At 44.0% G+C, this 12,447-nt stretch overlaps 1 protein-coding gene across 4 annotated transcripts in view; it reads right to left on the minus strand.

Annotated features, from left to right (window-relative positions):
- Parp1 (Poly-(ADP-ribose) polymerase) overlaps positions 1–12,447 on the minus strand; it is a 636,927-nt gene that overhangs the window by 486,751 nt on the left and 137,729 nt on the right. Inside the window, exon 2 of one of the 4 annotated variants that reach the window (XM_067760014.1) lies at positions 1,209–1,350. The exons of the other annotated variants lie outside the window; for them this stretch is intronic. Within the exon in view, the coding sequence (XP_067616115.1) occupies positions 1,209–1,350 (142 nt within the window). The remainder of the gene's footprint in view (positions 1–1,208; positions 1,351–12,447) is intronic. 4 annotated transcript variants of the gene reach the window in all.

Here is a 12,447-nt window from a genome sequence, read left to right on the forward strand (position 1 = left end):
AAAATGTGTCAGATTTTCGTTAATTGTGACAGATATAATAACATACTTCACCACTCATAAAGGATTGAAAAGTGCTCCAGCATCAACGTTACGTCAATATTTAGAAAGTCACCAACATCCCGTACCGGAAAGCAGAAATCAAGCGATCTTGCCAAAACTTACTCGTTTACTCGGATATATGCGTGTACCTACTAATAGAAGTTTGCTTGATGACGCAACGTACGGCCCCACACGTACCCATCAGGGTTTTTAATCAGGAAAAGGCTAGTTGATTTTAGGGAAATACATACGAGACATAGCTTCATAGTATGCAAATGTCTGTAATTAGAAAATGCCTTTAAGTCTTGACAAAAGCGTGAAATCTACATTTTTAACAATGATAAAACGAATGTAATGTGTCCCAAACTATAAATTCCCTTTTTCACGCATACAACTTTTCCTTATTAATATATTTCGGTGAAGGTTAGGTTGAACTAGCCGGCCAATAAGATCTCACATATGTAGACTGAGTGTGTTAATGGTGTTACCTGAATTTGTTTGACGACCGAACGTTAAAACTCCAATCAGTTGCCGGGACTTATGTTGTGGCAAATCCTATAAGTTTTCTAGGACCTAGCTGAATTGCTGCCTAAATCTTGCAACTCTGCCACCATTAATGGCTGGAGCCTTACCTGGCGGATACGAATACTGAACGTCCTCAACCGTTTCTTCCTGCAGCTCTAACTTCCTACATCTGCTATCGCAATCCTGCGATGATCGACTTGTCGACAAACATTCGCGACCAAACCCCGTCATGGCTAAATACAACTTTGTACTTTTAGTTAAGTAAATTTGCGATTTATGGCACTCGACGAAATTTAGGAGTGGAAGTATGAAAGTATATTGACTTTGAAGAATAATTATTAGCTGACTCAACAGCAGTTATACAAGTCAAGGAACAGAAAGATTTACTTTATTATGTATTTGGGAAAAAATTTAAACAACTTGACATCAGTACGGACAACGCGACAGCTGTTTCGATTAAACTTTGTAAATTTCTTCACAGCGGCACTACCACTCGACCAGTTCAACCTAACCTAACCAAACCTCAAAGGTTAGTTTATAGTCAGAAAAGAAGTCATGATCTGTGATTTAGCTGACTACCTCAGCTCACTTCATGTAAAGTAGTCAAACTTACATGACCTCCACCACTATGGTTCTGGACTTACCTAGGCTTTTCTTGATTTTTTCTTGATGTTCAAACCGAATATTTTCAAAATTTTCAATATCACCGATTGTACAGGGACGTTGTTTTTTGAAAAAACATTCTTCATGAAACCACATAGGCTGCTTTCCATCATGAAACGACGACTTTAATTATACCCAAAATGTTTATTTATTTTTTAATTTAATATATTAATTAATATTAAAATGATGCAGAATACGTAAAACCCTTCAATCATTGTGGATAAGACAAGTGTGATAACTTCTGCATAGACGTCAAAATTGCAAATAGAACCGATCACCTGATTTTTCATTGACTTCAATAACAAAAAAACGAAAATCGAGTTCGATAGGCATTGACAAAGCTATATATGTACTACTACTCATGACGCAATCAAATCAGACAGGTGAAGTAATTATTACAAAATGGAATCGCATTTGACACTTCTCGCCCTGTTGTTGTTGTTGTTGTAGCAGTGCTTCGCCCCATCCATTAGGTGCGACCGATCACAAATTGTCATCAATGTCCTCTAACGGGAGTCCAAGGAAACTTGCTGTTTCAACAGTGGTGGACCATAATGAGCGGGGTGTTAGAGGCGTTGGTTCCACAATGCAGTTAAAGAGATTGTTGGTGTCATGTGGGGACACATTATTAGCAGGACATATGTTCTGTATATCGGGGTTGATTCTGGATAGGTAAGAGTTTAACCTGTTACAGTATCCAGATCGAAGTTGAGTTAGAGTTACTCGCGTTTCCCTAGGGAGAGTGCGTTTCCCGTCTGCTAGTTTTGGATATTGTTCTTTGAGTACAGATGTAACCTTGCTTTTATGTCAAGCAGAAAGAAAAACAATTTTTAACAGCATTCACGTTTTATTAAGATAGGATAATTAAGTAAGTAAGTGTAAATAAGCTTTAAAACAATATGTTCACCACCGCTTGACAAATAACAATGTTCAATTCATTGTAAATTTTACCAAGTAGCGCAACTAATACTAATTTCACACAGACGGCTTATTGAATAATAAAGGCAGTTTTTTACATTAAGACGCTTATTGAGCTCAATCTTCCCTACAAAATTCGAATCTATAATTATTTCATTAGTAGCTAATCGAATGCCTAATGAAGTCAAAAGCACAATGCAACTCTGTTGGCCGCGTTCCGCTTCTTAGTTTTTGGTGTGTTCAGTGCTTAAAAATGTCATTTGTCAAAGTAAATGTCATTGTCTGCATGGCGGAACGATACAAGTTGGCCGCATCGAACAGCTGATTATAACCTTTTTTATTTGATTTGATACATCAACTACGATTTTGACATTTGTCCATCGAATTTACAAGTACATGAAATTTTTTTTGTTTGTAGGTATGTCACCATGCTCTCACCTTGTATCGTTCCGCCATGATTGTCTGTCTCATCGTTCATACTAATCGAGCAATTACTTCTGTGTGAAAGCAAAAAATTTACGATTTCATTAGCAGGTGAAATGAGATCAATAAGTTTCTGTGTGAAAACAGTATAACAGCTGATCGGTGAAAATTCGCACATTCACACGCACAGTTCTCGACTCAGTTTCAAAAAAAAAACTTTAGATTATTTAATTCAAATTTTAAGGTGAGATAATCCTTACAAATTTATGTATACAGAATATATATGGCGTTTTTGTTGTTATTAAAACAATAATTTTATTTATATTAAAGCTTTTATCATTTTTTTTTAACTTTGAAAAATCTCCGAACACCATTCCTTCATTATATGACATTCGACTGCCTAGTCCACTGCCTTCCACTCTATTCGCAACATAACCTCTACTTAAGCTGCCAAACTATATAGTAAACAATGGTTCAATTATTCTAGTGTACAATGTCTTTTTAATAATTTTTTGACCGATTGATTTTACCGTAAATCACAAGATATATTAATATGATTTTACCGTAGAAGAGAGATTAATACGTACATATGTATGTATGTATATACCTACATACTTACATACGTAGAACATGGATGAAGTTCATGTATCGTATGCAAATAAGTAAAGGTAAAGGAAGACATATGATAACTCTTAGCTAATACAAGTAAATAAAGCAGTGGCGGCGGCAACATTCCCCCATTTGCAAGGGAATTAGGTATCCACGAGCTTGTCATCCTGAGTTATGCCGACGTCCAGACGGCTACTTTGGTAGCAGGCCTTTCAAGCACACCTGTACTGGTTTTAACCTTGACACGACGGACTTGGCCGTCTTTGGCTATCATTACTTCAATGATTACACCTTTCGGCCAGCTGTTTCGAGGTAGTGAATCGTCGGCTAATATGACTGTATCACCTACAGACTCCAGCTTGACCTTGTTAAACCACTTGCTACGTCACACCAAAAATGACCCATATTCACGTAACCGTCTTCGCCAGAAATGATTTGCGAACTTTCGGGTTTGATGCCAGCTATGTCGAAGGTTGTTGTCAGGCTCCACTAGAGGCTTATTACCAGCGGCAGCCAAGATTGTTTGGGGTGAGTGATTCGCCGTCACATGATTCTAGAGCCACGAATGTTAATGGTCGTCAGTTTATGATAAACTCAACTACACATAGGGCACATCTTAGCGTTCAATCGCCATTTAATATAGTCGTTCTTGGATGAGACTTGCCGTAGGTTTTGATATTCTTCACGTATAATTTTCTCTACAGCCTTGAAGTCGGTGCCAATATCCGTGTAAACTTCTTTCGGGGATCCGCGACGACGATGAAGTTCTGAATACACATGATGCACGAATTGGTGTCAAGACTGCGAGTCACTTCTATATGCATCACTCGCAGGGTCATACACGTAAACAGAACAACCCATCTTTTTTACTTGCGCCTGCCCACGGTTGCATACAATGGACCGAAAAAGCCAATACCCACATACATAAATGGGCATTCAAAACTCGTCAATCTTGCTTTCGGTAGGCAAGCCATTTGCGGCAGACTGGGTGCCGTTGCTTCATTTTTACAATATTGGCAATTACTTCGAACCTTATATAGAACGCACGTATTACTCCATCTTCGTTTAGTAAAATATTTAGTTGTTTCAGCTTGCTGCTTCCGTCGATTGGTTTGATCATCAGAAAATTTGCTCTCTTAGGCGTATTTGAATAAGATATTTTTTGATTTTTGTATGCGCTTCGTCTCTAAATTTTCCATTACGTACTTTTAACTTTAGCTTTTCGATGTATAACAAAAATTGCGATAGTGCTCTATAGATTCGTCTCCAACATGAGAAGTATTCGACGTTCAATGAAAAACATTTTGCCACATTGATACGTAAAAGTCTATTACGTAACTCCTGTTGTTGTAGCAGTGCTTCGCCCCATCCAATGGGTGTGACCGATCACAAATTTTCATCAATATCCTCTAACGGGAGTCCAAGCAAACTTGCTGTTTCAACAGGGGTGGACCATAATGAGAGGGGCGTTAGAGGCGTTGGTTCCACATTACAATTGAAGAGATGGTTGGTGTCATGTGGGGACATATTGCAAGCAGAGCATACATTTTGTATGTCGGTGTTGATTCTGGATAGGTAAGAGTTTAACCTGTTACAGTATCCAGATCGAAGTTGTGCTAGAGTGACTCGCGTTTCCCTAGGGAGTGTGCGTTCCTCTTCTGCAAGTTTAGGGTATTGTTCTTTGAGTACACGATTCACCGGGCAATTCCTGACGTAGAGGACCGACGCCTGTTTGTGGAGTTCACTGAGGACCTGCTTGTGTTTTTTGGCTTCATACGGCTGTGTTCGTAGGTGCCGTATTTCCTCATGCTTACGGAAATGACTCCTTAAGCCCCTGCGCGGTGTTGGCTCATCAATCAGATGTCTGTTGGGATGTCCAGGTTTCTGGATATTCAACAGGAACTGTTTGGTTAGCGTTTCATTTCTCTCCCTGATGGGGAGTATTCTCGCCTCATTATGTAGATGGCGTTCTGGGGACATAAGACAACCCGCGGCGGTTCTGAGGGCAGTATTTTGGCAGGCCTGTGGCTACTTCCAGTGGGTAGTGTCTAGGTTTCGCGACCATATCGGGGAGGTATAGCATGCAATCGGCTGGACAATTGCTTCGTAAGTGGTAATAAGCGTTTCTTTATCTTTTCCTCAAGTACTACCAGCAAGAGATTTGAAGATTTTATTACGGCTCTGGATTTTCGGTACAATTGCGGCTGCATGCTCATCAAAATGTAGATCCTGATCGAACGTCACACCCAAGATTTTGGGGTGTAAGACAGTCGGTAGCGTAGTGCCATTGACGTGGATGTTAAGAATGGTCGACATTTGGGACGTTGTTGTTGTTGTTGTTGCGATACGGTTGCTCCCCGAAGGCTTTGGGGAGTGTTATCGATGTGATGGTCCTTTGCCGGATACAGATCCGGCACGCTCCGGTAACACAACACCATTAAGGTGCTAGCCCGACCATATCGGGAACGATTTATGTAGCCAAATTAAGCCTTCAGCCCATACCTCCCTCCCACCCCCAAGTTCCATGAGAAGCTTGGGGTCGCCAGAGCCTCGTCTGTTAGTGAAACAGGATTCCCCGCGGATATGTGAGGTTGACAATTTGGTTTGGAGAAGCTATATATTGCGCTGGCAACCTGAAGGGTTGCGCTACACAGCCCCTTGAATCTGGTATTTTAGTCGCCTCTTACGACAGGCATACCTACCGCGGGTATATTCTGACCCCCTAACCCGCTGCGGGACACATTTGGGACGTCCATGTTGTAAATAAGGTCGCCGATGATTTAGTCGGTGATGTCAGGTTTCGCGAGGTGAAAAAACTGGAGAAATCAGGGTGGTAGACGTTTATTTTATTGCAAATCGACCTGTAGGCCTGGGCCTGTGGCCATTATTGTGCAGTCATCGTTGTAGGAAACGATAGTATCTCCTTCTGGTGGCGAAGGTAGCTTTGATATGTAGAAGTTAAACAAAAGTGGGAATAGGACACCACCCTGTGACACCCCTTGTTTAATTCTTCTTGGTTTTGATGTTGCGTTTCTAAATTGCACCGATGCCTGCCATCCAGATAATTTGCGGTCTACGTTTTAAGACTTGGGGGAAGGGTAGACCTTTCCAGCTCTTGCAGTAACGGGCCATGGTTGACCGTATCAAAAGCTTTGGATAGGTCTAGCGCAACGAGTACTGTTCTATGGTGGGGGTTTTGATTTAAACCGCAACTTATCTGGGTGCTAATGGCATCTAGCGCGGTGGTTGTGCTATGAAGTTTTCTAAAGCCACGCTGATGACAGGCTAGTTGCAAATTTGCTTTGAAATAGGGGACCAAAATGGCTTCAAGCGTCTTGGCTACTGGCGATAGGAGAGATGTCGGGCGATATGACTCTTCTATGTTAGCTGGTTTCCCAGGCTTTAGTAGCGGGACCACCTTGGCCATTTTCCATTTTTCGGGAATGACAAAGGTGGAAAGAGACAGGTTGAAGACATGTGCTAAATATTTGAAACCCTCTTTTCCTAGGCTTTTAAGCATCGACATAGCTATGCCGTCTGGGCCCACTGCTTTAGATGGTTTAGCTTGACAGATGGCATCCTCAACCTCTTTGGCGGTGATGGTAATTGGGGACGCGCTGAATTTATGTTTATGTGCGTGTCTGTTGGCCCTCCGTCTAATTTTGTAAACCGTAGAATGCATTATATATTGTCGGCAAAAAACGCTCGCGCATTTTTTCGCATCCGACAGCACTTTATCGCCAAAGGCGATGGACATTTTTTCGTTCTGCTTGAACGGATTCGATAGGAACTTTACGGTGGACCAAAGCTTACCCATACCGGCAGAGATGTTAGAACTACTTAGATACTCCTCCCATTTCGCCCGCTTGTGTTCATCCACAAGCAATCTGATGCGTTGGTTTATATCCCTTATTTGGGGGGTCACCGGCATCGAGCTGTCTTATAAGGTCACGTTCTCTCGCTAAATTTGCGACCTCCGCCGGAAAATGAGGCCGAATTTCGGGAATTCCTCCGGCGGGAATAAAGCGAGCCGAGGCGGATTCAATGGCCTTGCGGAAAGCACGCTCCCCTTGGCGAGCATCAGTCGGGATAGGGAGGGCAACAAAGCGGCTGTCTGTAAAGGATTTGTATTCACTTAACTCCTCTTGATCGGTTGTCCCTACGCCTGGACACGTTGACCAATCGCATCTCGAGTCTTAAAAACGCTGGTCCCGTAATTCACATACCGTCAACTGTTACACCTGATTTGTGGCCAAATCGGCTGGGTTTAATTTGGATGGAACCCAATTCCATTGAGTCACATTAGTTGTGCCTATTAGGGCCGCTAAATAAATAAATAAAATTCCAAGCGAGGTATGGATATCGGTTTTAGAGGGGTCACCTTCGATTTGGCGGCTACAATGGATACATCGACATCGTCGTTAAGTTGAATAAGGAAATAACATATTGCGGCGTAAGTGTTTTCACCCGCATCTACAAACGTATGCAACTGGATGCTCTGAGCAATTTTCAGAAGCTCAGAGTAACATCTGGGAATGGCGGTAGACAATATTTTATGTAAATTTGAATGCCATGACTGCCACCTTGGACACCTTGCCCCTTTTAGTTCGTCGTCCCACTTCAGGCCTGAACGCCAAATATTCTCTAATAGGATTTTCAGCCCAATTGGGTAGGGACACAAGAAACCAAGTGGGTCGAATATCGACATAAGCACTTGAAGAACTTCTCTCTTGGTAGGAGAAGCGTTAGCTTGAAGAACGTCTCCCTTGAGCCTCGAGAACCTGCAATTATACTGAAAAATGTCGTTATCGGATTCCCAATACATACTGAGAATTTTATCTGTGGCTCCAAATGAGTTTCCCGCAGATGAATCGTGATCGCATAGTTGCTCTCTTACAAAACCAGAATTCGTAGCCCATTCCTCATGTGAAATCCACCTGACGCGTGAATATTTTTCACAGTATTCGCCAATTCTAACGCCTCTTCCTCAGAGTCCACGCTGTATATAAAGTCTCCATGTAGTGGTAGCTCTTCGCTGCTTTAACGGCACGAGGGTATAGGTCGCAAAACGCGTCAGCATTTTTGTTGCGTACAAAATACGCTATGCAGGGTGCGCAGCTAATGTCAAATATTAGAGCCTTCTTCACATACACACGCTGCTTACATTGATTGTCGTCGTTGTCAAGCCACAAGAAACGTTGTGCGTGCATATCTTCATCTTTCACTTGAATGCGATGAAACATTTCGGCTTATCGCCGCAAATCACTATTTGTCCAACACGAAACTCGATTAAAATGTTGAAAAGTGGGGTTAGTAAATCTGGCCCACTAATTAAAAAGTCGTTGAGGCACTTTCTATGGGATTTGGCTGCTACATCCCAGACTAGTCGAACTTTTCAGAGTTTATTCGGAAATTGGAAGATACCATACTGGACCTTCATGCGTAGACATTTTTTTGCTCGATACCTTTCGTGCATAACCCTTGGAAATTAACTTGTCGATTTCCGTTTGCATTGTTAGCTGCAGTATGGGATCTTTATGGAATTTTCTTTGAAGGCACTTTAATCGGTGACACGCGACCTCGCAAATTTCGGACATTTGCAATTTCTCGTTTTTTCATATCAAACCAATTTCAAATTGCTGATTTATTTTTACGGCTGTTTTCTCGCGAACACTCATGGCTCTTTTATTATCGGCTGATAAAATATTATTCTTTTTTTGCCTTTCAACTTTTTACTTCTTCGTTTAGAACTTCAGCGTCTTTGAGACTCACATGTGCGTATATTTTAAGGCATGCATTTTAGTTGCGATAGGTTGACTACGCCCGCCTTCTGGTATCTTCAAAGGTACCGCTACTCTCCAGTTATTTAGCCCAATTAAAATCATTGGTTAGGCTTCTGTATATGATTGCACTGGCAAACCTTTTAGATAAGGATTTACCTTGGTGATGTTATCGAAGTTCAACGACTGTGTAGGCAAACCAAGATTATTGACTGTATGGACATCGTATAGCATGAACCGTGACTCAGCTTGAACGCTGGACACCTCATCATTGCTCTTGGCCGAATCGTCCTCACATCGCGTAGTATCCGTCCATTGCAACTTTAATGGTTCACTTTTACCTTCCAGCGCAATTTATTAAAGAATGTCTGCTCAATTAATGTCACTAGAGAGACCTCGTCAAGGGACGCAAACGTGTCGATAGACACCATTTCAGTAAATTCCTATCGACAGAATCTAAAGTGCGACCCATTTTCTTCGCTATGAGCGTTCACTATTTCACTCCGTTCGGGTGCCGAATTTGTGCACTTATGCAATAATGGATGATGTTTGGCCGTGGAGCCATTGATGCCGCATTGTTTGTTGGAAAAAAAAATTTTCTACGATGAAGATTTGGCCATTGGCGACACACCTTATTCTCCTTCACTAGGTTCCATTTGGCTTCCAAACCCAACGATTGGAACTCACCACAACTTTGAATTTTGTGCGCTTCACTTTTACATAAGACACACGTACCCCAGCGGGTTAGGGGGTCATGGAACTTGGGGGTGGGGAGGGAGGGATGGCCTGAAGGTTCAATGTGGCCATATAAATCGTTCCCGAGATGGTCGGGCCAGCACCTTAATGGTGCTGTGTTACCGGAGCGTATCGGATCTGTATCCGACAAAGGACCATCACATCGATAACACTCCCCAAAGCCTTCGGGGAGTAACCTAATCGCTACAACAACAACAACAGGGGGTCAGAATATACCCGCGGTAGGTATGCCTGTCGTAAGAGGCGACTAAAATACCAGATTCAAGAGGCTGTGTAGCGCAACCCTTCACGTTGGCAGCGCAATATATAGCTTCTCCAAACCCAATTGTCAACCTCACCTATCCGCGGCGAATCCTGTTTCACTAACAGACGAAGCTCTGGCGACCCCAAGCTCCTCATGGAACTTGGGGGTGGGGTGGGGAGGGAGTGGATGGTCTGAAGTTTTAATGTGGCCACATAAATCGTTCCCGAGATGGTCGGGCTAGCACCTTAATGGTGCTGTGGTACCGGAGCCTACCGGATCTGTATCCGGCAAAGGACCATGACATCGATAACATTCCCCAGAGCCTTCGGGGAGCAACCTTATCGCTACAACAACAACAACACACGTTCGTATAGCTGAGTAACTTTGTTGATGAGTGTTTACTGAAGCATTTTTCTATGGTAGGTGACACGACTTGGCTAGCGGCGTCAGCTATGGAATATATCCAATCACTGAACACTTTGACTATAGGTATAGGCGCTTCCCAAGGCAGTCGGTTCTATGTACCGGAGCGACTCGGGATTTTTCCCGACCAAGGACTGTCATTTCAGTGTGACCCCATTTAATTCGTTTCGTCTCTCCCACAAATTGTCATCCTCCCAGCAGCTCCTTGCAGCAGGACTGCTACATATTCTCTTACTCCGGGAAGGTATCGAACCCAATCCGGGTCCGTCTCCTGACCCCGGTCCTGAGAAATGGTTTTGCTGCATTTGCAAGAAAATAATCTTTTTAGGACGGTCATACTCTGTTCAGTGTGTCTCGTGCAAGGGATGGTTGCATCGGACAGGTTGTTCTGGGCTTGATCCCAAAACCCGACGTCCACGTAACTTTTATAAATCTTTTGTGGCTCCTTGCTGCTCACGCCCAAGGGCGTCCCGTAGTCTACGCCTAAGCGTATCCCCACTACCTTCCAGCAGCTTCGCTGCTCAGCAAGCCACAACAAGTACCCGCTGCTGCTCGCGCCCCACGGCGCCAACAACTCAAACAGCTGATACCACTCATAACTACTACCTTCGTAGTAGAGCTGGTAGCAATGCTGAGCATCAGCCCCTGCCCCCGTCTTCTTCTCCCCCCCTCTTTTCTGTCAGCAATCGTGCAGGTCAGGGAAACAGACTCTTAGTCCCTGCCTCCGTTTGCACCGTCTGCCAGCACAGAATATATAGGTTTGCGACATCCGCTCAATGCAGCTCCTGCCTTGGGTGGTGCCACTTTCCTAGATGTTCTGGTGTCCGCGACGGCAACCCCTCGACGGGTTTCATCGCGCCATGTCGCAAACCCAAATCATCCGGGTACCCCATTGCTTGCCCAAGGGCGCCCAGTCCCAAGGCCACAACAGCAATTGCGTCCTGGCCTTCCACAACCTAGGCGTAGTCACCCGTCACTTACCCCTAGAGTGGCGGCGTCACCCCTCATGCACTTCAGAATTCTGCAGTTCAACTGTAATGGACTAACTGGGAAGATTACGGAGATAGTCGATTTCATGAAGCGGCACAACATCCGCATTGCTGCGATTCAAGAGACTAAACTCACAGCAAGATCTGCATTGCAGACCTGCTCTGGTTATAATGTCCACAGGAAAGACCGCGAGAGCGGAAATGGAGGCGCCCTCGCGTTTATTATACACCACTCTGTGCAATATCATATATTTGATCCTGGCATCGACCGCAGGGACAATGTCTTAGAACGTCAAGGCCTATCTGTCCGGTCAGGCGATGCAAATCTAGAAATCATCAACATCTACATCCCTCCTGTCACCTGTTGCCCCAGTGGATACCGCCCTAATATCGAGGCCTTACTCACTGGCAACAATCGGATTATCTTAGGCGATTTCAATGCCCATCACGACCTATGGCACTCAAACTTGCGGGCGGACAGTAGGGGTGAGATGTTGGCGGATCAAATAGACGAAACGACGTTCTGCACAATAAACGGAGACGCCCCCACACGTATGGTAGGAAGCTGTCATAGCTCGCCAGATATCTCAATCGTGAGCGCAGAACTCGTAAACTGCGTCAACTGGCAGCCGATGGTAACATTGGCATCCGACCACCTGCCCATACTTATTTCGTTCGAGCGTACCGCCGACTTCATCGTCACCGAAAAACGCACTTTCATAAACTTCAAAAAAGGAAAGTGGGAAGAATATAAATCTGCAACCGACAGCAGCTTTGCTGCCCTCCCTATCCCGACTGATGCTCGCCAAGGGGAGCGTGCCTTCCGTAAGGTCATTGAATCCGCCTCGGCACATTTCATTCCCGCCGGGAGAATTTCCGAAATCCGGCCCCACTTCCCGGCAGAGGCCGCGAGCTTAGCGAGGGAACGCGACCTTATAAGACAGCTTGATCCAGGCGACCCCCAAATAAGGGATATAAACCAACGCATCAGATTGCTTGTGGACGAACACAAGCGGGCGAAATGGGAAGAGCACCTAAGAGGTTGTAACCTCTCTACCGGTGTAGGTAAACTTTGGTC

The sequence above is a fragment of the Eurosta solidaginis genome, chromosome 1, assembly GCF_040869045.1.
Source record: "Eurosta solidaginis isolate ZX-2024a chromosome 1, ASM4086904v1, whole genome shotgun sequence".
Taxonomy (NCBI): Eukaryota; Metazoa; Arthropoda; class Insecta; order Diptera; family Tephritidae; genus Eurosta; species Eurosta solidaginis.